We start from the raw sequence: 25,998 nt of genomic DNA on the forward strand, positions 1-25,998 counted from the left end.
AAGCAGGAGGGAAGCAGGAGGGAAGCAGGAGGAAAGCAGACGGCAGCTTGGTCCATTCCGGAGAGCTCTGGCATTTATTCACATCGATATACTCGAGTCACTTGGTCTCCAGTCTCCTTGGACACGCCGTTTGGTCATGACGGGCGATGGTGTATATTCAGGACACAGAAATCAGCAACTCAATAGGGCGACCCGTTTCGCTTTAAGTGAGCTGTATATCGCCAAGACTACATTCCTCTATGGAATACGACAAAACGGACTGGTCGTAGCGACGGTGTTCAACATGTCCCCCGGCACAGGCCCGTGGAACGATTGACGATGACGAATCGAAATGCCAAACTTGACTCGATCCCAACGCCATGGAGGCGGCCGAAGATGCGCGGTGCCTTGCAAAGCATACTCAGTCGATGATGCCCTGGTTCCGGAGGGCGCTGAGGATGTTGGTAGCATCGGTCGACCCCTGGGCCTCCGCCAAGCGATACCAGTGGGCCGCTTGCTCAAAGTCCTGCGTGACCCCAAAGCCGTGCTCGTAGCAGCTTGCAAAACCAAACTGGCCATCACAGTAACCCTGCATGGCTGACTTGGCGAGCCACTCTGCGGCTTTGTTGTAGTCCCTGGCTACACCCTTGCCGGTGTAGTAGCAGCGACCGAGTGCGCTCTGGGCTTTTGGATTTCCCTGCTCTGCCGACTTGGCATACCACTCGGCCGCGACGCAGAAATCCTGGTTGATGCCCGAGCCGGTGTAGTAGCCCTTGCCGAGGTTGAATTGGCCCCAGTGGTTGCCCTGCATGGCTGATTTGGTGAACCACTCGATGGCTCTGGCCGGATGGAGTGTGACCCCGTGGCCATATTTGTAGCAGAGGGCGATTCTGTTCATGGCGTACGAGTCGCCCTGCTCGGCAGCCTTCACAAACCACTGGACGGCTCTGGTATCGTTTCGACCGATGCCCCAGCCGTTGTAGATGCAAAGACCGCTCCAGTGCTGGCTGACGTCGTGGCCCTGGTTACCAAGATTCGTAAAGATCTGGGAGGCTCGGGTCTCGTCCTTGCCGACGCCGTATCCACCAACATAGCAAAGGGCCGACAGGTGTTTGCACAGCCAGTCCTGATTGCTTGCAAACTGGCAGAGCTTGGAGAACTCCTGCGCTGCGAAAGTGTCGGACGATGCCGGCTCCTGGTTGGGCTCGAAGCACAGACCGCCGAGATCAAACTCGTCCGTGGCGCTCGCATGGATCAGGTCGATTCCCTCCGGCTTGTCCTGGTCCGTCCCTCGGCCAAGGTAGTAGCACCAGCCAACCATGAATGTGGCAATTGGTTTCAGCGCCGGATCGTCCGAGTCGTTGCGGACGCGGCTCCAGCACCGGAACGCAATGGCATCGCTTTGGTCCACTCCGATGCCGGCCCAGTGCAGCCAGCCCAGATGGAACTGAGCCTCCAAGCTGTTGTGGTCGGCGCCGGTCTGGAGCAGTCGGGCGACCTGGGGCCACAGCGGATCGGCGGCGCCCATGTTCGCAGAAACAATCATGGCAATCTGGACACAGGCCTCGGGATCGCCTCGCATGGCTTGGCTCCGGGTCACGCGAAAGGTGTTTGGGACGAGCGGCAGAAGCGCTTCGAGTTCGCCAAGCCAGTCTGGGCTCGGCAGCAACGTCGATATGGTTGTTCCGGGCGGCCTGAGCGCCTGTGATGATTTTGGAGCCTGGGACGACAGCGCGGCCCTGAGCGGCTCCAGGGCAGCGAGGATGGCGCTGAACTCGGGCCGCTTGTTCGGATCTTGGTGCCAGCACTGCTCAACCAGGGGCCTGATGTCTTCTGGGACGCCGTCGGGGGTGCCGGCAGGCGTCTTGGGACGGCTGCCTCTGCAGATCTGCGCCTCGATGGTGCGCACCCGCATGGGGTCGCCGGTGGCTGTGACCCAGACGGCCTTGCAGTCGTTGAGGACCTCGTAGAGCATGATGCCAAAGGCATAGACATTGGCCTTCTTGGGTGAGACAGCGGGCAGGTCATCGTCCAGCATCTCAGGGGCCATGTAGTCTAGAGTGCCTTGGATGCTCGGGTTGATCTCGGGCTCGCTGTCTGAGGTGGAGCTCTCGACCAGGTTGTGTTGGGCAACGAGGGAGCAAAAGCCAGCAACCACGGCGTCCCGCGAGCTGTTCAAGAAGACATTCTGGGGCTTGAGGTCGTTGTGAGATAGGCCCTTGGCATGAAGATAAACCATCCCCGATGCCACCTGGCACAGGAGCCGGAGCTTCTCTTCGAGCGGGCATGTGCTGCCGGCATTGCGGATGTAGGTGCTGAGGGTGCCGTTTGGCATCAGCGGGGTGACGATGAGCGGTTGGTTGGCTATATCGCAGGCTCCGAGCAATGGCAAGACATGTGGATGGCTTAGATTGTACCATGTGTTGAGCTGGCGACGAAACATATCCGGCGGCAGGAGGTCGGATATGTCTCGGAGCTGCTTGACGGCCACCTCGGATCCATAGTACGACGCCGTGAAGACCTCGCTTGAGCTGCTGCGGGCGATAGGGTGCGGGGACATGGCTGTGATGGCATCGGCATGGATGTGCCAGGGGCTGCTGTCCATGGCGAGAGCTGAGGCGTGCGATCGAGATGTGGTATCGAGGCGATGCGGGATGACGCTGTGGATGATGTGGATGACGATGTGGTATCGAGATGGTATCGAGATGGGGATGAAGATGCGGCATCGAGTTGTGGATGAGGACGGACATGGGCACCTTCTCGCCGAGAGGACCGAGAAGGGGCTGTCGGCTCTCTGGTCGCATCTCGCCCTGGTCGCTTCATCTGCACCCATCCGCATTCATCTGCACCCATCTGCATCCATCTGCATCTATCGACGTCGACCAGAGGGTCTATTGCACAGATGCCATCCCACCAAGATGCCCGAGTGGTAGCAAGGTGAAGCTCGACCGGAGATGAATCGCTCGCTGCCTCGGCGCAGGCAGTCCGGTCGCTCATAGCGGTATCGCTCACTCCGTCTCGACAGACTTGATCTTCCCCAGCCCGCCCATGTCGTCGAGTTTTGCCCACATCCTCAGGCCGAAGATCTCATTGCTTGGGGTAGGTGCAGCTGTACCTGCATGGATCCGGCATCTCTGCCGATCCTGACAGCAGCAGGAAAGAGGACAGGGCCGGCTTCATCCATGGGTTCTCACAGCCCTCTTCGAACACATGCAGGCGGCGACACCATTGTCGGGGTGATCAGAAAGACCCAGACGGCCGATGGCAGCCAAACGACATTTACTTTGGTTGAGGAGCATCTGGTTGGTGCCCGGGCCACGGCCATTTCGTGGTCTCCTTCGACAACATTCTCGTCCGAGTCGCAGATCATCCGGTAGGGACCCAAGGCAGCGCCGTATGCAGCGCACAGATGTTGATGCAGGCGGATCGTCGGGGTTGCATCCGCATCTCACGGGCAGCTCCATCGACCGGAATGCTTACCCGTCCGGGTTTCCAATCTCCTCGTCGTCGCGCTGGACGGTATCGTATCGTGGCGCTCTTGGATCTCGCTAAAGGCTCGTCGTTGGGTGCGACAACGGCAAGATCTTCCTGATCGACCAAGGCCGGGTTCTCCTGGTTGGCTCTCATCTCGATACCATCAACGATCTGAGCTTCAGCTTCACCGAGAAGCACACCCTCGCGAGCGTTTCAGGTGGGCCCGATGGCATGTGCAGAGGGGCGACAGCACTCGCTGCGAAAGCAATCCCAAGCGCCTGCATTGCTGATTCTCACCGCTCGACTCCTCTGCCTGCCCTCAGAGGACCAGACGCTCTGCATCTGGACGCTGCCGGACAACCTGCACCACCACGAGCACGGCAGCTTCCAGCCGACATGTGCGACTTCCCGCCTTTCGTCTCCAGGTGTCGCTGTCCGAAGTCATCCCGATCGGTCGAATCTGTTTATGGTGGCCGAAAAGTCGGGCATCGTCCGCTTCTACGATTTCCGGCAAGACGAAACGGTGTGGTCGGTGCTCTTGAGAGACGATGGCCCCGGACCAGCGATCCTGAGGGATGCCGACTGGTCAATTGAAAAGTCGCTGCTCAGGTACGAGCTGATGCAAGGTCTCGGCCCCCATGAATGCGGAATGCAGAGTCTGGGGGTCCAAGGGATTATGGAACTGGAGCGCTGACCGGAGACGAGGGACTGCGACAGATTCGGGGCCGTCATTGGGTCCAAGTGGTACATTTGGGACTTTCCGCATCTGGAGCCGATCCGCGCTGGCCATGGCCACGAAGAAGGAGCCCATCAGTTCCGGTAAGAGGCCGTAGACTCTTGGACTTGTCCAGTATCCAGCAGTCCATCCATGGCACCTGAGTCGATGGTTATAGTGCCTTGGCGACTCCTAACAGGCGGCAATCATACCTATGGCGAGCAGATGGGCCCGGAACAAGAACGGCGAGACTGTATTCGCAACAGCCACATCAGCGCCCTCTGCCGACACGGCGGCGTCCATCAAGGTCCACAATATCGACCATCAGCGTACGTATTACTGTCTCGATTGCAGCACCGTGAGATAAGGTACCTGCAAGACCACTAACCCCGGTGTACACGCCCTGCGATGAACGCTGGCCTCGTTGAGCAGTCCCGGTGCATGTCGGCGACACCTCGAGCAAGGCCCGCGTAACCTCCATCTCATGGCATCGGTCGGCCAACCTACTCGCCAGCGCAAACCGCAGCCGACTGTTGTGCCATTCGATCCAAAGCGGCTCCTCCTAAACAGACTGGGAAACTCTGGATGTCCAAGGCAGCCACGTACGATGGCTGGATGAATAAAGGATATCGCTAGCCGTCCGATCGAGCGCTACCACTACAATGGGTGCTGGGAGAAGCAAGCCCCCTCCCCGGAACGCTGCCGCTATCTGTGGCTGATTTGGCGGATCCGCTGTATTCCTGGCTGTCTATCTGGCTGTGGCATGTGCTTGAGGTTTGGCGGCGCTTGGCTGGAGATGCAGTGGCCGAGGCTGGCAAGTGTCTCAGGCGTGGATCCTCTGGCACACACAGGGCTGCCGATCGAAACATGATGATGCCAGTGCAGCGGCATTCGAGTCGATGGCGGCGTGGCCAACGGCGATACGCACCCGGGCGAGATGAATCCACCCCGGCTCACTGGCGCTGCGCCACGTGTCTTCTTTTTTTTTGGTTCTTGATTTTCGGCCTCCGCCGGCGGTCGAGGACTGCCCCGGACGACCCAGCATCGCTCCGACACAGCGACGGCAGCAAGAGCGAGGATCAGATCCGCCAGCCGAGACTGCATCCAGAGCACAACTCCAGCCTGCAGCCCGAGTCAAAGCCACAGCGTCAGCCACTATAGTCCAGGACAATTCATAGCGTAGATATTGCCTTCACCGGCACCGACACCGACACCGACATCCCCACAACGACGCCGTCACCATTCACGGAGGGCCCACGCACGCAATGACGTCAAACACCATCCGGAGCGATCTGCTGGATATCGAGAAGGGCTTTGCGTCCATGGACCTGGACCCGAGGCTCCTGCGGTCGATCGCCAAGATGGGATTCAACCATCCGACCATTGTTCAGTCCAGCGCGATCCCGCTTGCCCTGGCCGGGAAGGATATCCTGGCTCGGGCTCGAACGGGCTCGGGCAAGACGGCGGCCTACTGTCTGCCTGTTGTCCAGAAGATCCTCCTGGGCTCGGAGAGCCGCGATGTAAGTTGCTGCGAGGGCAGCCGCGACAGAGTCTGGACAGGAGAGGATAAGAACGTCGCTCTGTTTGTCTTGGCAATGTTACGATATGGTATAATATGGGGGTGTCTTGGTGTGTTCCGGTGCCGGTAGATCAAAGAACACCAACGCCATCGACTTGATGGCCGTATCATTTGTGGATTCAAGCCGCTGCATTGTTTGCCAGATGTAGTGCCGGTAGCGCGGGATGACCAGAGCAACCGGGTTGATATCGGGCTTTGGTTCAGGGGAAACTGCCCGCGATGTGCCTATTTCTCAAGCATGGCGTTCGATCTATTTCTCTCGCAGGCAAGCGACAGTCAGCATACCGTCAAGGCGATCATCCTGGTTCCGACAAAGGAGCTGTCGGAGCAGGTCCACCGACACATCAAGGATCTGACAATCTACTGCTCGCAGGAGGTGGTGTCGGTCAACTTTTCGGCCGGCGAGGCAAACGTGCAGACGCAAAAGTAGGTGGAGCTGGAGGAAAGGAGTGCATGGCTGACGCTGAGGCTCTGGCCCGCTATCAGATGTCGGTTGAGCAAGTTGGAGTGGAGGAGTGTGCCCTCGATGGTGCTGATGACGAGCCCACCGCAGCGCATTGCCGGTCGGCTGGCTTGGCTTGGCTTGACTCTTGGCTGCTCATGGTCTACTGTCACCATTCGTCTGCTAACAGCCCATCCACCGCTCATGCGACGCACCCTTCCTTGGCTCGGGGCAATCCTCTTGTGTGGACGGCGGGCTTGACCAGGGCGCTGCTGGCCAACAACCCCAACATCATCGTCAGTACCCCCAGTCGTCTCTTGACTCTTCTGGAGAGCAAAGACCTGAACCTGCGCGACTCTCTCGAGTCCCTTGTCATTGACGAAGCCGATCTGATCCTGTCGTACGGCTATGACGAGGACCTGCGCAAGATCCTGACACACCTGCCCAAGATCTACCAGAGCTATTTGATGAGTGCCACGCTCAGCGACGTGAGTATCTTGTCTGTAGCTGCGTTCTGCAGCCGCCCGAGACGACTGAGCAAAGGTCGCCACAGGCGGGAGGAAAGCCAAGCTCGTTGGCGTCGAAGCCTTTGCTCTGTTGTGACCCACGACTGACTTTGGACTGGATGCGCCAGGATGTCGATGAACTGAAGCAATTGGTGCTGCGGAATCCAGCGATCTTGAAGCTCGAGGAATCGGATGACCAGGACCTGCTGACGCAGTACTATGTCAAGTAAGGGCGTGCCCGACCAGCGTTTGCGCGAGCGGAATATGCGCCGTCCTGAGCGACCGGCAGCAGCCGTCGATCTGTGCAAGGGCCAGATTCGGATATTCACGCCCTTTCTCTGCAAACGCAGATGCACCGAGAAGGAAAAGTTTCTCTTGACGTATTTCATCCTGAAGCTGCGGGTTCATCCCTTCGGCACGGGCAAGTCGATTATCTTCGTGAACGACATTGACCGCGGATACCGCCTGAAGCTGTTCCTGCAGCAGTTTGGCATCAGCAGCTGTACACTCAACTCGGAGCTGCCGCTCAAGTCTCGCTACCACATTGTGCAAGAGTTCAATCGTGGCGCCTACGACTTTATCATCGCGACGGACGAGGTTGAGCTGCTCAAGGGCGAGGCGGCCGAGTCGGATGACGAAGCTGGCGAACCCCAGGAAGAGGACAACGACGGCGAAGGCGTTCAGGATGGCTCCGAGAAGACGGGACAAAAGCGAGCGGGCGGGGATAGCGGCAAGGGCAAAAACAAGCGACGCAAGGACGCCGAGTATGGTGTCTCGCGTGGCATTGACTTCCAGAACGTCCAGTCGGTGGTCAACTTTGATATGCCCCGGACATCCAAGTCGTACATGCACCGAGTCGGCCGCACCGCCCGCGGCGTTGGCAACCAGGGCTGGGCGTTGAGCTTTGTGGTTCCCGACGGCACCCCGACAGATGCAGTGCTGTCACGCAAGCTGCAGGGCAAGAAGAAGCTCACCGACGAGCAGATCCTGAAGCGAATCGAGAAGAAACAGACAGGTGGGTGCTGGCAACGAACGCGACAGCGATTTGACGGTCAGATGTGAGGAGGATGTGACAGCTGGGTCTCCCCTCGCCTCAATCGAGCGTGCGAGCGAGGGCCGAGCGATGCCCACGCTGTGTAGCAATGTCTTCGGATCCGCAGCGCTCTATCTGATAAGAGCCCATACGGTATTGAATGTGCCATCTGGTGATGTAGATCTCGGCCGCAGCTTTTCGGCGTTCAACTTTGACATGAGTCAGGTCGACGGGTTCCGATACCGCGTCGACGACGGTCTGAGAATGGTCACCCGGGTTGCCATCAAGGAAGCCCGAACCAAGGAGCTCAAGCAGGAGATCCTGAACTCGGAGAAGCTCAAGGTGGGTGCTGTGCGGATGCTTCGTGCGGATACAGGGGGTGTGCACGCCGTGTGCAGGGGGTGGTGTGAGCATTCCATGTCGGCGAAAGTGGTGCTGACGACCTCTCATGTCATGCCTTGCTTTGCCCAGGCGCACTTTGAGGACAACCCCAAGGATCTGCAAGCGCTCCGCCACGACCAACTGCTGCATCCCACCAAGGTGCAGGCACACATGAAGCACATTCCAGACTACCTGATGCCCAAGAAGGTCGTGGGCGTCAGCGCCGGTCGACGCAAGGAGGTCGGCAGCGTTCCGTTCAACATGCCGAACCGACGCAAGCGCGGCGAGCCGTACAGGGGCGGAAGAGGCAAGAAACCCGTGGGCAGCAGGAGCGGACATGGCGTTTCCGGCAAGAAGAAGGACCCTCTCAAGACGTTCAAGAAATAAAGACGCGGTGGTGGACGACATCGAGCACACTTGCAGCCAGCGATGGATGGGGCGAGGCAGGGACAGATGCGGCGCGGATGCTGATGGTTTGGAGCCGAGCTTGTGGCAGCGGACGTGGCGAGACCAGCACCCATTACAATGGCTGTCCATGGAGGGAGTGGGCAGAGTTGATTTGATATAGGAGGTGTGCCACTTTGACCGGGTCCTGAGAACGCTCCCATCCAGTATCTCGAGCGACTCGTTCGACCTGGCGCTGTCTTGATGTCGAGAAGTCATGGAACTGTCCAAGGGCCGAATGCACACAGCATCTCAAGCGGCACCCCAGGCAACAGGCAGGATCGAAGCGAGGGGCGCTCAGGGACAACTCTGCCCTGTTTCGCTGCGATCGTGCTGCTCAGAGTTGGTCGCCGTTGATTGGAAATCCACTCTCGCTGAAGCGGATGGACAGCACAGCGCCCACTCGGCAACCCGCGGTTGGTGCCACGAGTGCCTCCGGGACGCGCCAAGCCGTGTGCGACATTGCGCGTGTCGTGCGCCCGGGGCTGATGCGCGCCGACTGCCCGCGCCGCCCACGGCCCAATCACGAGGCGCCTGGGTCCGGTGGCTGCTGCGGACCCTTGTTGGAGCGGCAAAACGATTCAGCATGAATAGCCCCGTGACCGGTGGCAGCCGCGGTGGGGGGAACGCGGTTGAGACAATGGAGCCACACAGCACAGCACAACAACAGCACAACAACAGCAGCACAACAGCCCACAGGAACAGTCCTGCGCAGCACCCCTTGCCGCCCGTGTCCCGTGGCGACAAGACCTCCTGCCCGGCTTCAAATACGTCCGTTCCTGTCCCTGCGTCCCGCACCGTCGTCGTCTTCCATCCGGGTCTGCCCATCGCCCACTTCCGATCCACGGCGCCGACTGCATCCTCTCCTCTGTCGAGTCGCTGCCGAGTTGCCTCCACTCCAACCACCTCCCATCCTGCCGCTGCACTGTGCGATCCACCATGGGCCAGTCGTCCTCCAACTTGCACCCGACCACCTCCAAGGTCTCGACCTCGGGTCAAAACGCAGACTTCATCTTTGCCGCCTCGGCCATGCAGGGATGGCGAAAGAACATGGAGGACTACAACACCGCCCTGCTCGACATTGGCAACAGCACATCGTACTTTGGCGTCTACGATGGACACGGCGGGTACAAGGTCGCCAAATATGCCCACGAGCAGCTCCACCGACTCGTCTCTGGCTCGACCATGTTCCGACAAGGCCAGTTCTCGGCCGCCCTCAAATCGTCCTTTCTCGACTTTGACGAGTGGCTCAAGAATGGTGCGTCCTCTTTATCCATCCGCTTGTGCCTGAGCTCTGCATTTCCTCTCGATGGCGTGCATTGCACGCACTCCTCGGTGCCATCGGGTGCCATCGACCTGCTCTTCGTCGTCCAGACGATCGTCTGCAACCTGCGCTGACTCATCTTGGCTGCACTCCTCTCGATCGGCAAACCACTTGCTTGTCACCGTTTACCCCCCCCCACGGCTTAGCAGAAGGCAAGATGCTTATCCCTGGCGGTCCCGGAAGCACATCCAACGTCCTGCTCATCACCAAGGACTACCACGCATACTGTGCAAACATTGGTGACTGTCGGGCAGTCCTGTGCCGGAAGGGCGAGGCCGTAGCGCTGTCGCTCGACCACAAGCCCGGTAGCAAAGGTGAGTCTTTGGATTGCTGCCCAGAGCCAGCCCTGTCATCGACGACACATGCTGACCGGTCGCCCATCCTATGCGAGCAGGTGAAATCGACCGCATCCACAACGCCGGCGGATATGTCAAGAACGGCCGGGTGAACGGTAGGTGGTCCGCAGAGAGAATACTCGCATGTGCTCTCGGGCGTGCATCCGATCCCTCCTTCCCTTTTGCCTTGACTTTATCGGCAGCTTCGTTTCCCTGGCTCCAATCACGCTCTCTCCAAGCAGTATGGCGACGGGGGATCTCGCATCCCGGCCCAGCCGGCCCGCATTCTAACCTTGTGCGCTCTGTCGTCCCTGTGACCCCCGGCCCATTCCGTCGATCCAGGACGAACGGCCATATCCAGAGCCTTTGGCGACTTTGACTACAAGGTGTACCACGGCGACCTCCACGGCAACCCGGAAGAGTTCATCATCACCGCCAATCCGGATGTCTGCGACTGCCAACTGACTCTCGACGACGAGTTCATCATCTTGGCTTCGGATGGTGAGTGCCACCTTTCCCTCGCCCGCGGCTGTATCCAACCCACTCGGCCCCGTGGCCCTGTCTCGTGTCCCGCCCACCGTGGCTCCATGGTCATCGTGACGCACAGGCACAGCCCACTCGGTCTGGGATTGCATGCCCTGGTCGTCAGTGCCATCAATGCCATCGATGCTCTGGCTCGGCTTGCCAGTACGCTGACGCAGCTGGATCGTCCCCCAATCGCAGGCATTTGGGACGTGGTGTCCAATGACATGGCTGTCGCCTTCGTCCGCGAGCGGCTTGCCATCCACAACGGCGACTTGGTCAAGGCAGCAGACGACCTTCTGGATCGGTGTCTTTCGCAAACCAAGGGCCTGGTCGGCAGCGACAACATGACCGTCATTCTGGTCGGCCTGCTCATGGGCCGGACCACGGACGAGTGGCTGTCGCTGGTGACCCCTAATCTGCCGCGGATTCAGCTCAGCACAACATCTACCCTGGTCTGAGTCCAGCACCACCCGCTGTCGTCGATGCAGGCCTCCTGCCCCGATGTCTTTTGTTCTCTGCTCGACTGGAATGGACTGTGCTGCCCCTCCGCATCTTCCAGGGATGTCACCATGGTTGCCGGATCACGAGTCGATGTTTTGAATAGGTTCTATCCCCAGCCAGCCAACCTGGCGTCTCACCACCTGCACCACCTCTTTGGCTTGTCGGCGCTCGCGCCTGATTGCCTCGTTCTCTCAGGGCTGTCATTCGAGACACGCTGCGGGCCAATGATGCCGCAGGCTGTCCTTTCGGTAGTTCATTTGACCTTCCGGAACTTCGGCCCAGCTTCCCAAAATCGCATAGACCCGCTGCTGCCCTTTCCGCTCCCCTCGTGTATCGTCCGCCCTGCACCGTCTATTCCACCACCTCATGCTTCTATTTTGTTGTTGCTGCTGTTGTTGTTTTCATCTATATATTTATATCCCACACAAAGGTGAACCAGAACATCCTGCGTTTCTCTATCTCACAAAGTGACATGGGGCTTTTAGTGTTTGTCGCTCTCATCGCGGAAGGGAACATCCATATCCGTCGCTCCCGAGGATCATCCGTCCCAAGGATGGAGTTGGCGAACCACACTCCATCGCTCATAAAGATTCGCCAGCGAGAGACATGGGCTCCTCATCAGCCCAAGTTCATTTGGATCCATTCAGGCACAGCTACGGCGGCTCACTCCTTGTGTCGCTTCTCAGAACCCGAGCGACTCAACGGCGCCGGGCGCCTATCGTCATTGTCTGCGTCGTTGTGGTGATCCGACTCATCCGAGGCGACAGCTTCTTGCTTGCGCTTGCCCGTCGAGTCCTTGGCCGCGAAGAACTCAAACACCGAGTCGATGGCTGTGACCGTGGTGTATCCATGATCCTCGTGGCCAGCCGAGACGCAGGGACACTGGGCCATGAGCGAGGCCGGGGCAATCGGTGTGTCGAGCGGTCGTGAGGACCGGACCCAGTTCCGGGCATGCTGCATCGCAAGTCGAGATTAGCATGGCTCGGCAGTGAGCGACACCATCCATCCAGATGCACTCTCGGCATTGGAGTCCCATGGGCGAGGTTGACCACTTACGCTTTGGAACCAGCGGCTGAAATCCGGACTGTGCGATTCGAAGGATCGCAGCGAATGCACCGAATCAGTAAAGGCAATGGCACTGATTCTTGCTCGGATGTTGTTTGCTGGGTACAAGTTGAGGCAGGATTGAGTCGACATTGAGGCAGTATCCACCGAACCAATCGTTTCGAGACGAAGCCAAAGTTTGAGAAGCCATGACATGTCCGACAACGAGTTGATCCGTTAGATCTCATGCCCAAAGCTGGTTCAACTCTCATGCGCTGCATCCCGTTTCATGGGCAAGCTGCTGGCGACACTCACCTCCTTGGTGACTCGACACCAGTCTCGCGATGCAGTGGCCTCCAAACGAATGAGCAACCACAAAGATCTGAGCAGCCCTTGCACCCTTGATCAGCGAGTCAAAGACATATTCGACGTGCCGTTCGGGGCTCTCGCTGCCCCGGATGGGTCGGCGCTTGGTGCCGGGCAGTGCTCGGCCGATATTTTCGTTATTGTTGAGAACCATGATCTCGTAGCCTTCGGACTGCCCCTGCCGGACATAGTCAAAAACCGACCCTTTCTGCGACATCAGCAGCAGGAGGGAATAGCAGCACAAACGCCGTTAGGATAAGCGTCCACGACAGCCAGTCGAAAATGCGACAGGCAGATGTGCATTCTGATTGCTACCCACATTGATGTTGTCGTTCATGACGATCTTGCGTGCCCACTGACCGACCCGGATGTTGATACCAGGAATCAGAACGAGCAACTTCCCTGCGGCCGTCAGGGCGTTTGGGCTGATGAGGGAAGGCAATCACCGGCAGAACTCTGTGCATGAGGATGGAGGTTGTGTGCGCATATAGTACGGATGATGGAAGGAAAGCAGGCGGCTCGCAGGTAGATGATTCCTTTGGACAACATCGATCTGGCCGGATGTGATTTTGCCAAAGCCAGGGCCTCGTCGCATCGCTCTTGCCCGAGCTTCACTCCATCCCGAGCATATCTCGAACCTCATGAATATCTTGCTGGTTGGCTCGTTTGGGGTCGCATCCACGGGAACGATCTTGCGCAAGAGTCCAAGGGTCTCCACGAGCTGCTCCTCGATATAGGCCGCAACGGCATCTGGTGGGTAGGCAGGTGGAAGCGATGTTGCTGGATGAGAAACGCTCTCCAGAGTTCATCCGACCCTCGAGGTGACGAGGCGCCCAAGGGCTATCCTCCTGCTGGATTGGTTTGGATCTGCGTCCAGCGATGACCTCCTAGATACCAGAGCAAGAGTCAACGCACCGCCAACCGCCTCATAGTGTTCCTGGTTGCGCGCTGGGTTGTTGGAGATGTTGAATTCGAACGGCCGTCCTTTGGGAAGCGAATGGAGTATTGGGAACAGATGGAGTGTTGGGAACGGATGGAGTGTTGGGAACGGATGGAGTGTTGGGAACGGATGGAGAATATTGAACAAATTGGCGAAGATCTCTCGGCGGCGGCTCAACGATCGATGTCCTGAAGGCGGGAAGGAGGGGATTTTGCACCTGTTTTGATATTGCGGAGCTCGCCGGCGTCGTTGAAGTGATAGCCAAAGCCGCTCAGGGTCCGGGGTGGGCTCGAGGCGTCCGTCATTGGTCCGAGAGTCGCTGGGACGAGAGCGGGGAGGAGCAAGTTCAGGGAAGCGTGCGATGGGGCAGGAGAACAGCGGCAACCCCGAGATCGGAGCCAGCTGCGAATCGGATCGCGGCTCCATCGGGATGTGAGGAGTATAGGGTATGCCAGCCACCATGCCGTTTTTCAGAGACCTCGGTTCTGCCAGTGGACTTGGTGGGTTTGGACATCAGCATTTCGACCGATTGGAGGATATCGACTGGTTGAAGGATATCGGTGATTCGAGGGGCGGAACTATCCAAAGGATATCGACACACTCGAGCAGCTCGAGGTACAAGGCCATGATGCTGTCTGTGCATCGGCCATTCAGCTCACCATGTTGTTGGCTGCTGGCTGCTGGTCGTTGATGGATGTGCTCGCTGGTTCCGGGTCTGGCTCTGGACTGGCCGGGATGCTGTGCCCTTGCATCGAGGCATGTTTTCAGGAACGGCCATGCTCGGCCGGAGAGTGGCTGCCAGCATCGCCAATGGGTTATGGCCGACCTGGCTCTCGCTTTCATCCACCACCTGCTCCCACCAAGGTATATCCCACCAAGGTATATCCCACCAAAGTATATCCGGGCAGCATCATCGATCCCCTTGCTGGCCCAACTTGACGTTTCCCAACAAAGCCGTCCCTCGCACATCGCGCGGGAATCGCCCCTGGTCCCCGCCGACCAGGGGAGCCTCGAGTCCTGCGTTTATCTTGGCTGGTTCTGTCCCTTCCTGTTGCTCGCTATCCTTGCTTGTCTCTCAGCCTCCCTGGCCTCGCCGACACCGATCCGCACTCCAATCCTGCAGCATACAGCTCGCCTAGTACAACCAAGTGATCGATATCTGGAAGCAGCTCGGCCTCCCCAACAACCCTCTCATCGATGCCATCAACCAGGACGGCAGCAACACGATCCCTCCCTTCTTGGGTGGCATATCTCCATGACGGTTGCATCAGTCACGACTAAATCAATGCTGCAAGTACCCTCCTCGACAGTGGAGCCCTTGCTGTCGCCACCGATATCGGCCAGTCTACCGAGTCAGGTCGTCCAGAGGTTCTTGACATCCTCGAGGGACTGGACGAATCGCCTTGACCGACTTGGCCAGCATCGGCGGGTTTGTGTCTTCGCTAGTGCTGACTGAACCAGATTCAATGCCTTCATACACTCCCGATCGGCCATCCATCACGACGATAATCGGCTCGGGTCATACAGCACGATTTCAATTGGCGTTTCTGACAGACTCCCTTGAAGTCGCTTGAATTGATGTACCAGAGTTGCAGACATGCTTGTCAAGCGAGTCGATGGCTGGGTCGGTGCGAGAATTGGAGCGAGCAGCAGGTGGTAAGATCTGCAAGCAGACCAAGTTAGCCGGTATCAAGACTGAACTATGGCATCGCGAGCAACCAATTCGCCAGTCGACAAGAGACACCTCGCAAAGTACTGAAGCCGCAGGATGCCCGCACAGCCAAGTGTTTCGTGTTCCATCATATACCATGCTACCATCCGGCGGATTGCAGATCTGAGTCCGAGCCAGACCGAGATGCCACCCATCGCTGGAGCCGTGATCCGGTTAAGCACGATCTCTATCGAATCACGATCAGGTGCATTTATCGATGTATTCTGCGATTTGACTCGCTCGTGGTGATCGTTTCACTGTCCGACAGCCATCGCAGATGTCCCATTGGTGACAGTGAACATCGTCAGCTCAGCATCTCCCAAGGAGTGCCATTCTACTGGATAGACATTTGCGAGTCGATGGTGGGTGGGACCCATTCCAAGTCTTCAGCCTGCATCTCCGACTCGGCGCTCTGCCAATATTTCGACTCGATGCAAACCAAGATTTCCTCAAGCTTCTCTGCTTCTACGCTGTTGGATTGATCGCCTTCGAGCATCATTCTCACTGAGTCGTAGCGAGCCTTCATAACATCTAATATCTCCAGCTTCTGCTCGTCCACGACTTCGTGATTGTATGCTTGCAGCTTGATCTCTTCAAAGTCGGCGTTGTCCAAGAATGTCTCGTTTCTGATCACCACGGAGTGCTTGCGGATATAGACACTGCAGGCCGCCACTTCTTTGATCACTTCGGTCTCAGAGGCAGTGAGTCGAGTTAAATCTTCCCGGAGTCGCCTCAACTCCTCAGCTGCCGAGAGCAATTGATATGTTATCCCACCAATAATGACCTGTCCGATTGTCGTGGTCTTTGGTTTCTTGACATCAACAACAAATTTGACAGTTTCGCGATAAGAACTCGGGTGTCCACAACTCGGATGGGCTCCATCAGAGAACTGGGAATTATTGACATTTTCAAGAAATGCTTTGGTGGGTTGGCTAATTCGATGACGAATACCATTGACTTGAACTTCAGTGATACAATCAGGATGGGCGCAGATCTCTGTCCCGTTTGGGTAGTAGCTCGGCACATAGATATCTCGGCTTGTGTCAGCAATTTTTGCACCCTTCTTGCTTATCTGTTGAATCTTGATGTCGAGCTGGTCGATTTCCGCTTGCAACTCAGCCTTCATTCGGTGAAACTCAAGGAGCTTTGGTGTCAGCTGTTGAAGGCACGAACGCAGCTTTCTCATCCTGGCAGTCGGTCGAAGATCGTGCGGTTTCATATCTTGGACCCGCTTCATGAGTTGACGGACGGCCACCGATGACTTTCTCCATGAATATTGCAACAATTGGATGTTTTCATCAGTTTCGATCATCTGACGCTCGGCCAGAAGGTATCGATAGCTCTCGTTGTCAACCAAGAATGAATTGTGGTCATCGATTGGTATCTTGACACCAGACTGTGTCTCGATCTGCGCAAACAGACTCTGCAGAGCCGTCTTGGTCTCGCCCATCTGGAAGAACGTCGAGCGTGCCTTGGTGAAGACAAAGACGAGGTTTTCAACCACCTCTCGGTCAAAGTACTGCAGGAGCTCCAAGACGCAGAATCTCAGCCAAACCGTCAACTTGCGCTGGGAGGCCGGAACTATCATGACGATTCCGTGGATTTCGCCGATGCGGGTGATATGATCAACAATGTTGGTCATGTTCTTCTTGTCCTGGGCGATTCCTCTCGTGTCGCCCATGCCTGGGGTGTCGATCACCCGTATCTTGACCCGATGTTCATCGTCATTCTCAAAGTCGAAAAGATACGACTGAGGGAACTGGGTCGTGGACTGACCCTCGACATACTTTTCGTTGTCGCTGATGTCTGTGGTGACGTACAGAGCGATGGACAGTGAAGAGCAAGTGTCAGCATTTATCCAGTTCATGGTGTGTGGTGACCAGCCATACATTGAGCCCTGATCAACGCCGACGGGATCAACGTCTGTTCCAGATAAGATTGCATAAGCAGAGTTCCTGACAGGCCCGCTTCTGTGGGACTCTGTCAATGACAACACAGATGTAGATTGCGACACTCGCTTGTTTGATGGGCTTACTCTGTGCTGGGCTGCTCAAATGCAGGGTCGTGGATTTAACATCAACAACTTCGAAGGTATCCGGATCGACGAGTGAAAATTGAGCAGGAACAAGGTTGACGGGTCCCCCTGATGCAGAGGCTTGCTCCAGGCTCTCGTAGGTCAGATAGTTGGCGATGGCGTTGATGAGCGTCGACTTGCCCACACCAGTCTCGCCCAAGACCAGGATGGTGATGGGTTTGTTTGAGTCTGGAGGCGATTGGGTCTGCTCTGAGCGACCTGACGAGTAGAGTCGGGCATCATCCAGGAATGTTGCAGAGTAAGCATCGGGTGCGAGCACTCACGGATCTAACGGAATGAGTCGGCACTGGGGAAAGGGGGCGTGCTCAACTCTGGAAATCAAGCTGCAGTCGCCCTCACTGCATCTGCTGGCAGCACTTACCCGTGATGTCTTGGTCTTCTCTGCTTGGCATATTGGTAGTCATGCCGAAGAATGCGATGGCTGGCTCTGGCTGAGGAGGGGAGCGAGTTGGAGTTGGTATATCTACGGTGTCTCGCCCACTGCCCCAGAATCTTGCCCTCCACGTATCGGAGGGGCTGATTGTCCGTCCCTGGCTATGCTACCGTATGCGATCTGGACAAGCGGCATGCTTCGTCGGGAAGGGTATCAGCCAAGGGGGTCCTGCACGAACAGGGCGCAACCCATAATATTGCGCCACCGGATCGGCGCCAGGGATCCCGAAAACCTTGGCCGAGCCTTAGTTTGGGATGGCCGTCGCGATTGTAACATCACATGGCATCTGGCTGGCTCCTCATTTGGAAACCATAGGCCACGTGTTGGCGAGAAAATGGGGTTGTGCTCCCAGCGTGCTTTGGTTTGGGGCTGCGGGTGGTCATGCTGGCTTGCTGCCAGATACCCATCTGTCAGCCACCGGCTGCACGCAGTCGTGGGTATCCAAGAAAATACTCTCCCCCAAGCTCGCCAGTCGGTGACGCCATATCCAGAGGGGAATATCCAATTGGGTCCCTGATACCATTTCAATTCCGGTTGGTCCCGGAGGGAGACTGCAGCGGTGACGTCGGTCCTTTGGGCCCCTGATAAATAAGATGCGATCCCAGTGTCCCCCAGAGCCATCCCAAGCACCTTACTGGCACATCCAGGTTGATACGTGACCCTTGTCGCCTGTTGACTCAACCTCGATCTCGAGAATGTCATATACCTCCTCCGCCGGGAAGCCGACTGGCGCCAGCAAAGTCATCAACATCCTACTCCTGGGCGAGACTGGTGTGGGCAAGTCGACATTCATCAACGCCATCGCCAACTATCTGACCTATGAGACCCTCAATTTGGCTGCAAGTGGCAACAACGTGATTTCTCTCATACCAACCAAGTTCTGGCAAGACAAAGGCGTTGACGAATGGGTCGAGATCACTGAGAAACGCTTGAATGTCGAAGATGAAAACCGAGGTAAGTATCGAGAGAATCATCACCAAAAGTCACATCCACTGATATTCGGAGAGGAAACTGGCGCTGTCACAGCCTCAGCCTCCCTCAGGTTGATTTCTAACGTCGCGGTGTCATGGTCCGATTGTTGATGAAGCACGAGAGAACGAGGGTTTGAAACTAGGTCAATCTTCAACACGCAGCGCCTGCACCTATCGCTTCATCCACGATAATGGCGATCAATCTGTCGAAATCCGCATCATCGACACTCCAGGCATGGGCGACACTCGAGGCTTTTCTCAGGACAAGCAGAATGTCGACCACACCATCAATTACATTGCAAACTATCCCGAGATCCATGCGGTGCTGATCCTCCTCAGGTCCGATAGTGTCAAATTGAACACTTGGTTCCGCTACTGCATCCAGGAGCTCATCGGCAACCTTCACCGTGACTGTTTGAAAAATATGTACTTCATCTTCACGCACTCCAAACTCACCAATGGCAAGCTTGGCGAAGGTTTCCTCACGTTGAAATCATATTTAAAAGAACTGGAGCAGCAAGATTCGGTGGAGATTCCAATGAGCCGCTCAAATACTTTCGTAATCGATAACGAATCGTATCGATATCTGCTGGCAAAGGGAGATATTGTCTATGAAGATAGATATCGGAAGGGAATCGAGGAGTCTTGGAAGCTCGCTAGATCAACTGTATACAAGCTATTGGAACAAATATCGAACAAAACAACCCACGAAACAAAGCTGACTGTGATACTCTACAATTGTCGCCAGCTTGTGAACCGTAACTATAAAGTCTGGCTGCAGGCGCTGGCAAATGTCAGCGGAAATCTTCAAGGTATGGAGAAGGTTGCGGAGCAGATGAGCAAAGGAAAGATCGGCAACATGGACAAAATCCTCGAGTACACCATCTACACTCCGGTCAAGAGGGAGACTTGCGAGCGACCCCAGCTTGTCTGCACTGTTGCAGGTTGTTACAGGTACATCATCAATGAAGATGGGACAACATCAATCCGGTACAAGACGGATTGCCACAACCATTTGATGAAGCTTATCAAGAAAAAGGCGGACGCTCAAGCCAGTCAACAGTCTCAGGATGCGGGAAATGCAACCCAGCCAGAGCCGAGCTCCAGAGCTGGAGCCCAAGTGCACAGCCCATCGGCCGAGCCATCGTTGGATGAACTCCTTCCTGGCGAGCTACCATCGAGCTTGATTTTCTGGTACCCATCAATGAACAGTTGGGGATATTGCAAGGAATGCGGTCATTGGTTCATGTGGCACCAAAAATGCACAGTAAACTACACGTACGTGCAGAAGTGCGTGTTCAATGATGAACAAATGAAGCTGATCAAGAGCGAACAAAACAGTACAAAGCGAATCGATCTCATCAAGAAATCGTTTGCCAAGTCCAAAGACGATCTTTCGTCTGAAGCTGCTCACATCCGTCAATTGCTAGCCAAGATCGCGGTGACAATCGAGAAAGGCGGTATCATTTCGTATAACGATGCGTTTCTCAAATACATGGACGAGCTGATTACCTCGCAAGAGGGCTCTTTGATTCCCAGCAGTGTTGCTGGGGAAACAACACCCGAGGACAATCGAACATATCTTCTGCGGCAGAAGACCGAGTACGAAGAACAACGAAAGCTACTCTTGGAGATGAAGCAGGCTGTGGCCACAACAATCGAAAGTATTGAAGAGCTGATCAATCTCATTGACGAGCTGTCGCAGCTTCGATATATTGGCGACTATATCTCGGAACACACTATCAAGCTCGACATCAAGCCACCAACCTTCGAGACGACTCTGCATTACAGATAAACGACACGGCTTACTTCAAGGCGGAATCTTTTGTCAGATCGGCGTGTGAAGCCTGGAGCACCGATACTAAGCCAGCAATCACCCGCTCGACTTGGATCATCCGATAGTGTCGATATATTGGCCATTAATGATGTGACCAGACGGTGTCCAGGGGGCATGGGCAATGAAGCTGTCATCCAGGCAAACAAAGCCATTAAATGATCGAGCTGAAATCGATCAGTATACCACCGTCATCTGGTTCGATGTCGGGCACGGGATCAGGATTAGGGGCGGGTATCAGGTTCGGAGTCAGAGGTATTGTCAGAGTCGGAAAAACGAATGGACATTGTAAATCGGTAGATCAGAGGGAGGAAGTGTGAAAGTGAGAGGGAGAGACATGTGAAGTCCTGCGACAGACAGAAGGCAACCCTGTCAGGGTGGTCGAATGAAGAGGACACAATTGGGCCATTGGAATTGGACAGAGATCGAGTGGGGAATATGACGATCCCTGGACACGAGTGGATTGGGCGAAAGGAACTATCAGACTATACTGTCAATGCACTTGACACCGCGGTGATGGCCCACACAATGAATCGATCAGTGTTAATGGTACAGCACTGTTTGTATATTGGACGTATTGGATGTCTTGAATGTATTGAATGTCAAGTACAACACCACTCGGCGATTGCGGCCTTATTGGAGCCACCTTGCAAGCTTGGACGCTCGGGTTGCATGTTTAGAGGTGCGACCCTACCCTTGGGATGTATCAATCGGGAGGAGCTCGGGGATCAGGGCCACTTGCCGAGGGACTTGAGACAATTGATGGCCTCTTGGTCACCCTGATTTGCTGCCTTTCGATACCAGTAGACGGCTGTGTTGATCTTGGGGACACCATCGCCATTCTTGTAGCACGAGCCGAGATAATATTGGCCGTATCGATTGCCCAACTCAGCCGACTGACGAAGCCACTCGACTGCTTGGGCTTTATCCTCGGTAACCCCCTCTCCCCGGTGCAACAAATAACCAATCCCATACAATCCGTACGAGTTACCCTGGCTCGCTGCTTTACTATACCACTGGAAAGCTTCAAGTCTGTTCATCGACTTCCCCTTGCCTATGTAGAAGCAGCCTCCAAGCCAGACCTGGCTATCGCTGTGGCCTTCGTTGGCGAGTTGTTCAAAGGTTTCCGCTGCCTTCTTCCAGTTTTGAGTGGTACCGAATCCCCTGACATGGCAGAGAGAGGCAAGATGTCGACAGAGCCATTCACGGTCCGATCCAAGGTGGCAGAGATTGAAGAACATGCGCGCAGCGGGGGTGTTTGGTAAAGACCATTTGCCAACCACAAAGCACTGATCCTCATCAAGCTTGAACTCATCCGACTGGTTCTCTCGGATGAGCTTGATGCCTCTCGACTCGTCTCGCACGGTGCCCCGGCCGAGATAATGCATCCAGCCAAGCATTTGCTGGCTTACGGCGTGTTTCTTCTTTGCCAAATATCGGAAATCGTCAAATGTCCTGCGTTGGTTGTGGCGGGTACCCAATCCGTTGAAACGACATACCGTTGCCAGATGCTTACAAGGCCAAAGATAAGCGGATCTGGCATCGCATAATTTGAAGAATTCCTTCGCGGCTTCCGAAGTTGATTTGACTGGTATGCTTGGATCAATTGATCCAACCCCCAAGTTGAAGTCATCTGTTTTCGACTCGATAATGAGTTTATAGCCTTTGGGGATATCTGGATCGACTCCGAATCCATGGTAGTAGCACCAGCCCATCATCAATGTACTGATGGGCTTCATGACAGGATCCGACGAGATGTCGGAGACGGCTTGCCAGTCGTTCATCGCGGCTTCATATTTTTCTTCCGAAAGCAGCTCCCTTCAGGGTCGAGGTCGATACAGACGAGCTTTGGGTATTTGTAACTTTCGTCAGCTCGGGGGCGCTTCTTGGGCAAGGTCTCAGGGGTGGGTTGTGTGGTTGAGTCTGCGTGACTGGCGCCAGAGTGGCGAAACTCTCGGAGGTTTGTTTCGATTTTGACAAACTTCGGACGTTGCTCGGGTTGCTGATGCCAACAGCGCTCGATAAGCGCCCATATGTTCTCAGGTATACCATCGAACCGAGTGGGACGGTCGTTAGTGACAGCTCGCTGGAGAACTTCAAATGCGCTGATCGGTTCGTTGTCGCTCGAGGGCCATAAGGGACCGCAATCCTTGAGAACCAAGCACAGCAGCATGGCGTAGGCGTAAACATTGGAGGGCTCGACATTGTGATTCGGGCCATTCTGCGTGATGATTTCGGAGGCAATGAATGCTGGGGTGCCACTCATGGGAGCTCCAAATATCGCTGTGCCAATCAGCTCGACATTCTGCAGGTATACTCATGCTGCATCCGCTACAGGCATGTGTTTGGCAGAAAGTCAATCTCAACGGATTCAATCTCTCAGAGTCGTATTCTCAGACAGCAATTGCCCGTACCCACTGCGGCCGAATGGCGAGCACAGAGAGTATATTGTTGACCATTACATTCCACCGAGAAGATACCTCCATCGATCGATTGAGTTGGCCCGGTTCCAAGGAGTAGCCACTCCCCACAGCCCGCTGGTTTATTACCATTACACTTTCATTCTCTTGGTGTCGAATCCGCTGGAACTGCCGGAAGCGGTCGTCGAGTCGGGGAGGTGGCAGAACGTGGCGGTGTGGCTGTGCGTTCTGGGCCGTCCATGACTTCATTGCCAAGCGGACTGGATGGCTGGCTTGCAAAGCTTGGCTTGCTGGTTTCCTGAAGTCGCCGGATGGGGGAACTGAAGCGGCGGCCCTCTGATTCTGCCTCTCGTGTGGTGGCATCGACCGAGTGAATGACGCCTTCAACAGATGTTCGCGAGCAGGGATCGGACACCTGCGCTTCACTTAGGCTGGCGTTCTGGCCGCTTGAATTGGCGCTGTTGCGGATATGCTCCGCTTGACTTGCAGTGCTTGCAGTGCTTGGACGAGCGGCTGCGCTGCTCCGATGGCTCCCAGGCATCGCTGTGTCCACCGTAATTCCAGTGGCAGCCAAAGACCGAGCCGATTGTTGTTGTGGAGGAGGCGGGGGTGGTCTCGAGGGAGACTTGACAGCTCGGCTCTCGAGAGTTTCCTTCGAGGCATTGGAGCCTGGCACTTCTGGGTGAGTTGCGGCAGAATCGGTAGCTCCATGAACGGCCATAGCAGAGACAGTGAACGCGGAATCATGCACTGCAGTACTTGGAACAGCAGCCGGTGCCTCTGGAGTCGTGGTTGCTGTAGCTCGCCGATTCTCTGCCTCAGCTACTTCCTCCAGCTTCGACAAATGAGGGACCGAGCGTCGCGCTTGAAATCCAGTCAGAACCTGGGGAACAATGTTTGGAAAGCTACCGATGCGGCTTCGGGATATTGCCGGGCTCATTCGCGGATACTTGGTTTCCTCGACGGTATCGTTCCAGCGCACGTACATGGCTTGGACAGCGCCGCTGTATCCTGGAACAAAAGTCACCAGCAGCCGAGACTGCGAGAGCTCATTCCACTTCCAGTCTCTGTTCTCGTCAGTGTCGTCTGGAATGGAAAGTATAAAGATGTCGTGCACATGGTGCTCGAGAAAGCCGTGCAGACCCGGGCCCCAATGGAACTCGAGATTGCCCTCGGGATTGAGGAAGACGGAGACTCCGTGGCAAAACTCGGTGTTTTGGTAGAAGCCAATGTAGTCGACCAGCGGACGGATCAGCCGCAACGAGCTGCCTGATGCCCCGGGTGTCAGAATCGGCTGCGGTTCAAGGTAGTGCTCCAGCGTTGCCGCCTTGGCGAGCTTGGCCCTTTGCACATCCTTGAGCCGCTCTATCCACGGAGTAGACATGTCCCCGTCGATGATCCAGTCGACGACTTGGTTGCAGAGTGCCAGTGCCATCATCGACGGGCTCGTCGAAAGGACAATCACACCGCATCCTGCGATCGTCCATGTGCATATATTCGTCCGCGGGGTTGGTATTCGTCAGTGCCAGTAAAGTAACGATACTCGGCCTGTCCAATCGACCAGCACTGCCTATGCAAAGGAACAGCGCTCTGCCCGTGAATCTGGATCTTACCTTCATTCGGAAAGATGGCCATGCATGCTCTCCCGCTTCGGATGCCCACCCGATCCAGTCCTCGGTAGACACAGGTCTCCCAGCCCAGTCCCACGGCGGCTCCCTTCCATTCTGGAAAGTCGATAGCTTCGTCGCGAGGAATCACCCGCATCGGGCTCCAGAACTGCTGCAGGATCGAGCTGCTTATCAGCCACGCATCGTCATTCAGCTTTCCGCCATTGATCAGGAACAAGAGCCACTGGCCCATGTCCATGGCGGTGCTCGAGAGCGAATCAAAGTGTGGCGACCGGAGAAACCCAGCAGGCGTGCTGGCACCGGCGGCCGATCCGGCTGCATCGGTCTCGGGCTCCGGGGCATGCAGAGGCTTCTCTATCGCTAGCGCCGGGATCGATCCTCGCTTTGCATCGGGCCTGGATATCTTGATGCTTGGGGTGGTGTGGTGGAGCCCCAGAAGGGACAGTACCTGCTCGTGCACCAAGCACTCGATCCCCTTGCCATGGTACTGATGTCCGGCAAGCTTCTGAAGCAGCAGCATGCCAATATCCGAACGGCGTGGGAATGTATGGGGCAGATGCCCGACCACAGGCACACGATCCAGCGAAGCAACGACCTCATCTACACTCCTTCGGAGCATTGCAATGCGGAGCGGGTGGTGCTGGGGCAGCCCGCAGCTGTTGGATGCAAGCTGGCCGAGGGTGAGCCCTGTCATGGTGCTGGATCGAACTGGGAGCCGGGAATGCGGAGACCAGGCCTGCACCGGCAGATCAAACTGGATGGCAAAGGCACAAGTCAGCACAGATCAGCGCAAGCGCTTCGGCAGCATCGATCGTGCAATCTCATGCATATTGGGCGGATCTTACCTCTTCGCCACTGCTCTCGAGCAGGCGGGCCAGCGCAACGGTCACGAACGAGTCCGTCAGACACCCAATGTCAAAGGTTGAAATGTATTCGTCGACCGGGAGCGGAGCACAGCTGCCTGAGGGGTCGTCTTGGGAGCCGTAGCCTTTGCACAGCGTCAGGGCCGGAGACTTGCCATCCGTTCGCTCGACAACAGCAACGGCACATCCTTTAACACCAAAAGCCGACAGGGCATCTGGCACCAGGGCGGCCAGGTGCTCGGCGAGAGCGGGTCGGGAGCGGGTCGGATGTGGATCCATGCAGTACTTGGAGATTGTCTTTGAGGGCCGCCAGAGCCTGCTTGATCGTCAAGCTGTCGAAGCAGGGCGATGAAGACGAGAAAGACTGCACTCGGGTCGAGGGCCAGACCCAAGACGGCCATCCCACTTGCTTCCCGCAACCGTCCCGCCTCGCCCGCTGCCGCCGGGGATCGTTC

At 56.4% G+C, this 25,998-nt stretch overlaps 10 protein-coding genes across 10 annotated transcripts; 5 read left to right on the plus strand and 5 right to left on the minus strand.

Moving 5' to 3' along the window:
- Nucleotides 1-129: 129 nt before the first annotated feature.
- On the minus strand, nucleotides 130-2,754 carry BJ171DRAFT_518832 (kinase-like domain-containing protein). Its single transcript, XM_053112286.1, has one exon. It carries the CDS (start codon nucleotides 2,582-2,584, stop codon nucleotides 401-403), a length of 2,184 nt encoding a protein of 727 aa, XP_052963325.1. The 5' UTR covers nucleotides 2,585-2,754; the 3' UTR covers nucleotides 130-400.
- Nucleotides 2,755-2,799: 45 nt separating this feature from the next.
- On the plus strand, nucleotides 2,800-5,048 carry BJ171DRAFT_518834 (WD40-repeat-containing domain protein). The gene is made up of 8 exons (XM_053112287.1): nucleotides 2,800-2,916; nucleotides 3,005-3,078; nucleotides 3,196-3,352; nucleotides 3,534-3,670; nucleotides 3,777-4,062; nucleotides 4,171-4,272; nucleotides 4,394-4,497; nucleotides 4,601-5,048. The coding sequence occupies exons 1-8, from the start codon at nucleotides 2,882-2,884 to the stop codon at nucleotides 4,732-4,734; spliced, it is 1,029 nt and encodes a 342-aa protein (XP_052963326.1). The 5' UTR covers nucleotides 2,800-2,881; the 3' UTR covers nucleotides 4,735-5,048.
- A 130-nt stretch (nucleotides 5,049-5,178) lies between these two features.
- On the plus strand, nucleotides 5,179-8,516 carry BJ171DRAFT_518836 (P-loop containing nucleoside triphosphate hydrolase protein). Its single transcript, XM_053112288.1, has 7 exons — nucleotides 5,179-5,688; nucleotides 6,013-6,173; nucleotides 6,455-6,677; nucleotides 6,824-6,921; nucleotides 7,046-7,710; nucleotides 7,910-8,070; nucleotides 8,200-8,516. Exons 1-7 carry the CDS (start codon nucleotides 5,434-5,436, stop codon nucleotides 8,494-8,496), a joined length of 1,860 nt encoding a protein of 619 aa, XP_052963327.1. The 5' UTR covers nucleotides 5,179-5,433; the 3' UTR covers nucleotides 8,497-8,516.
- Nucleotides 8,517-9,361: 845 nt separating this feature from the next.
- Nucleotides 9,362-11,317, plus strand: BJ171DRAFT_216474 (uncharacterized protein). Its single transcript, XM_053106431.1, has 5 exons — nucleotides 9,362-9,811; nucleotides 10,024-10,191; nucleotides 10,272-10,328; nucleotides 10,555-10,713; nucleotides 10,936-11,317. Exons 1-5 carry the CDS (start codon nucleotides 9,493-9,495, stop codon nucleotides 11,193-11,195), a joined length of 963 nt encoding a protein of 320 aa, XP_052963328.1. The 5' UTR covers nucleotides 9,362-9,492; the 3' UTR covers nucleotides 11,196-11,317.
- Nucleotides 11,318-11,630: 313 nt separating this feature from the next.
- BJ171DRAFT_518849 (Arb2 domain-containing protein) lies at nucleotides 11,631-13,968 on the minus strand. Its single transcript, XM_053112289.1, has 7 exons — nucleotides 13,806-13,968; nucleotides 13,564-13,632; nucleotides 13,287-13,398; nucleotides 12,968-13,073; nucleotides 12,598-12,856; nucleotides 12,295-12,401; nucleotides 11,631-12,192 (listed from the first exon to the last, which is right to left on the minus strand). Exons 1-7 carry the CDS (start codon nucleotides 13,891-13,893, stop codon nucleotides 11,902-11,904), a joined length of 1,032 nt encoding a protein of 343 aa, XP_052963329.1. The 5' UTR covers nucleotides 13,894-13,968; the 3' UTR covers nucleotides 11,631-11,901.
- Nucleotides 13,969-14,104: 136 nt separating this feature from the next.
- Nucleotides 14,105-15,083, plus strand: BJ171DRAFT_216508 (uncharacterized protein). The gene has a single exon (XM_053106432.1). The coding sequence runs from the start codon at nucleotides 14,283-14,285 to the stop codon at nucleotides 15,042-15,044; it is 762 nt and encodes a 253-aa protein (XP_052963330.1). The 5' UTR covers nucleotides 14,105-14,282; the 3' UTR covers nucleotides 15,045-15,083.
- Nucleotides 15,084-15,515: 432 nt separating this feature from the next.
- Nucleotides 15,516-17,932, minus strand: BJ171DRAFT_216523 (uncharacterized protein). The gene is made up of 3 exons (XM_053106433.1): nucleotides 17,756-17,932; nucleotides 17,335-17,592; nucleotides 15,516-17,105 (listed from the first exon to the last, which is right to left on the minus strand). The coding sequence occupies exons 1-3, from the start codon at nucleotides 17,796-17,798 to the stop codon at nucleotides 15,634-15,636; spliced, it is 1,773 nt and encodes a 590-aa protein (XP_052963331.1). The 5' UTR covers nucleotides 17,799-17,932; the 3' UTR covers nucleotides 15,516-15,633.
- Nucleotides 17,933-18,433: 501 nt separating this feature from the next.
- BJ171DRAFT_216541 (uncharacterized protein) lies at nucleotides 18,434-20,675 on the plus strand. The gene is made up of 2 exons (XM_053106434.1): nucleotides 18,434-18,781; nucleotides 18,915-20,675. Exons 1-2 carry the CDS (start codon nucleotides 18,523-18,525, stop codon nucleotides 20,591-20,593), a joined length of 1,938 nt encoding a protein of 645 aa, XP_052963332.1. The 5' UTR covers nucleotides 18,434-18,522; the 3' UTR covers nucleotides 20,594-20,675.
- Nucleotides 20,676-21,202: 527 nt separating this feature from the next.
- BJ171DRAFT_518856 (Sel1 domain-containing protein) lies at nucleotides 21,203-21,852 on the minus strand. The gene has a single exon (XM_053112290.1). The coding sequence runs from the start codon at nucleotides 21,670-21,672 to the stop codon at nucleotides 21,361-21,363; it is 312 nt and encodes a 103-aa protein (XP_052963333.1). The 5' UTR covers nucleotides 21,673-21,852; the 3' UTR covers nucleotides 21,203-21,360.
- An 884-nt stretch (nucleotides 21,853-22,736) lies between these two features.
- BJ171DRAFT_216551 (beta-lactamase/transpeptidase-like protein) lies at nucleotides 22,737-25,972 on the minus strand. Its single transcript, XM_053106435.1, has 4 exons — nucleotides 25,526-25,972; nucleotides 24,666-25,434; nucleotides 23,182-24,525; nucleotides 22,737-22,853 (listed from the first exon to the last, which is right to left on the minus strand). Exons 1-3 carry the CDS (start codon nucleotides 25,820-25,822, stop codon nucleotides 23,192-23,194), a joined length of 2,400 nt encoding a protein of 799 aa, XP_052963334.1. The 5' UTR covers nucleotides 25,823-25,972; the 3' UTR covers nucleotides 22,737-22,853; nucleotides 23,182-23,191.
- Nucleotides 25,973-25,998: the final 26 nt, after the last annotated feature.

The sequence above is a fragment of the Polychytrium aggregatum genome, assembly GCF_025602895.1.
Source record: "Polychytrium aggregatum strain JEL109 chromosome Unknown BJ171scaffold_41, whole genome shotgun sequence".
NCBI classification, from domain to species: Eukaryota; Fungi; Chytridiomycota; class Chytridiomycetes; order Polychytriales; genus Polychytrium; species Polychytrium aggregatum.

Bases quoted from the DNA above. Each gene is read 5' to 3' on its own strand.
- BJ171DRAFT_518832 (XM_053112286.1), bottom strand. From the start codon at position 2,584: ATGGACAGCAGCCCCTGGCACATCCATGCCGATGCCATCACAGCCATG.
- BJ171DRAFT_518834 (XM_053112287.1), top strand. From the start codon at position 2,882: ATGCCATCCCACCAAGATGCCCGAGTGGTAGCAAG. The intron at 4,063-4,170 runs GTACGAGCTGAT...GGACTGCGACAG, and splicing joins ATTGAAAAGTCGCTGCTCAG to ATTCGGGGCCGTCATTGGGT. The intron at 4,498-4,600 runs GTACGTATTACT...CTCGTTGAGCAG, and splicing joins CCACAATATCGACCATCAGC to TCCCGGTGCATGTCGGCGAC.
- BJ171DRAFT_518836 (XM_053112288.1), top strand. From the start codon at position 5,434: ATGACGTCAAACACCATCCGGAGCGATCTGCTGGATATCGAGAAGGGC. The intron at 5,689-6,012 runs GTAAGTTGCTGC...TTTCTCTCGCAG, and splicing joins TGGGCTCGGAGAGCCGCGAT to GCAAGCGACAGTCAGCATAC. The intron at 7,711-7,909 runs GTGGGTGCTGGC...CTGGTGATGTAG, and splicing joins AATCGAGAAGAAACAGACAG to ATCTCGGCCGCAGCTTTTCG.
- BJ171DRAFT_216474 (XM_053106431.1), top strand. From the start codon at position 9,493: ATGGGCCAGTCGTCCTCCAACTTGCACCCGACCACCTCCAAGGTCTCG. The intron at 10,192-10,271 runs GTGAGTCTTTGG...CTATGCGAGCAG, and splicing joins CCACAAGCCCGGTAGCAAAG to GTGAAATCGACCGCATCCAC. The intron at 10,714-10,935 runs GTGAGTGCCACC...CCCCAATCGCAG, and splicing joins CATCATCTTGGCTTCGGATG to GCATTTGGGACGTGGTGTCC.
- BJ171DRAFT_518849 (XM_053112289.1), bottom strand. From the start codon at position 13,893: ATGACGGACGCCTCGAGCCCACCCCGGACCCTGAGCGGCTTTGGCTAT. The intron at 12,857-12,967 runs GTGGGTAGCAAT...CTGATGTCGCAG, and splicing joins TCATGAACGACAACATCAAT to AAAGGGTCGGTTTTTGACTA. The intron at 12,402-12,597 runs GTGAGTGTCGCC...ACTTGTACCCAG, and splicing joins GGTGTCGAGTCACCAAGGAG to CAAACAACATCCGAGCAAGA.
- BJ171DRAFT_216508 (XM_053106432.1), top strand. From the start codon at position 14,283: ATGTGCTCGCTGGTTCCGGGTCTGGCTCTGGACTGGCCGGGATGCTGT.
- BJ171DRAFT_216523 (XM_053106433.1), bottom strand. From the start codon at position 17,798: ATGACTACCAATATGCCAAGCAGAGAAGACCAAGACATCACGG. The intron at 17,593-17,755 runs GTAAGTGCTGCC...TCTACTCGTCAG, and splicing joins AGAAGACCAAGACATCACGG to GTCGCTCAGAGCAGACCCAA. The intron at 17,106-17,334 runs GTAAGCCCATCA...ACGTCACCACAG, and splicing joins TTTGAGCAGCCCAGCACAGA to ACATCAGCGACAACGAAAAG.
- BJ171DRAFT_216541 (XM_053106434.1), top strand. From the start codon at position 18,523: ATGTCATATACCTCCTCCGCCGGGAAGCCGACTGGCGCCAGCAAAGTC. The intron at 18,782-18,914 runs GTAAGTATCGAG...TTGTTGATGAAG, and splicing joins TGTCGAAGATGAAAACCGAG to CACGAGAGAACGAGGGTTTG.
- BJ171DRAFT_518856 (XM_053112290.1), bottom strand. From the start codon at position 21,672: ATGAACAGACTTGAAGCTTTCCAGTGGTATAGTAAAGCAGCGAGCCAG.
- BJ171DRAFT_216551 (XM_053106435.1), bottom strand. From the start codon at position 25,822: ATGGATCCACATCCGACCCGCTCCCGACCCGCTCTCGCCGAGCACCTG. The intron at 25,435-25,525 runs GTAAGATCCGCC...TTTGCCATCCAG, and splicing joins TCGAGAGCAGTGGCGAAGAG to TTTGATCTGCCGGTGCAGGC. The intron at 24,526-24,665 runs GTAAGATCCAGA...GGACGATCGCAG, and splicing joins GGCCATCTTTCCGAATGAAG to GATGCGGTGTGATTGTCCTT.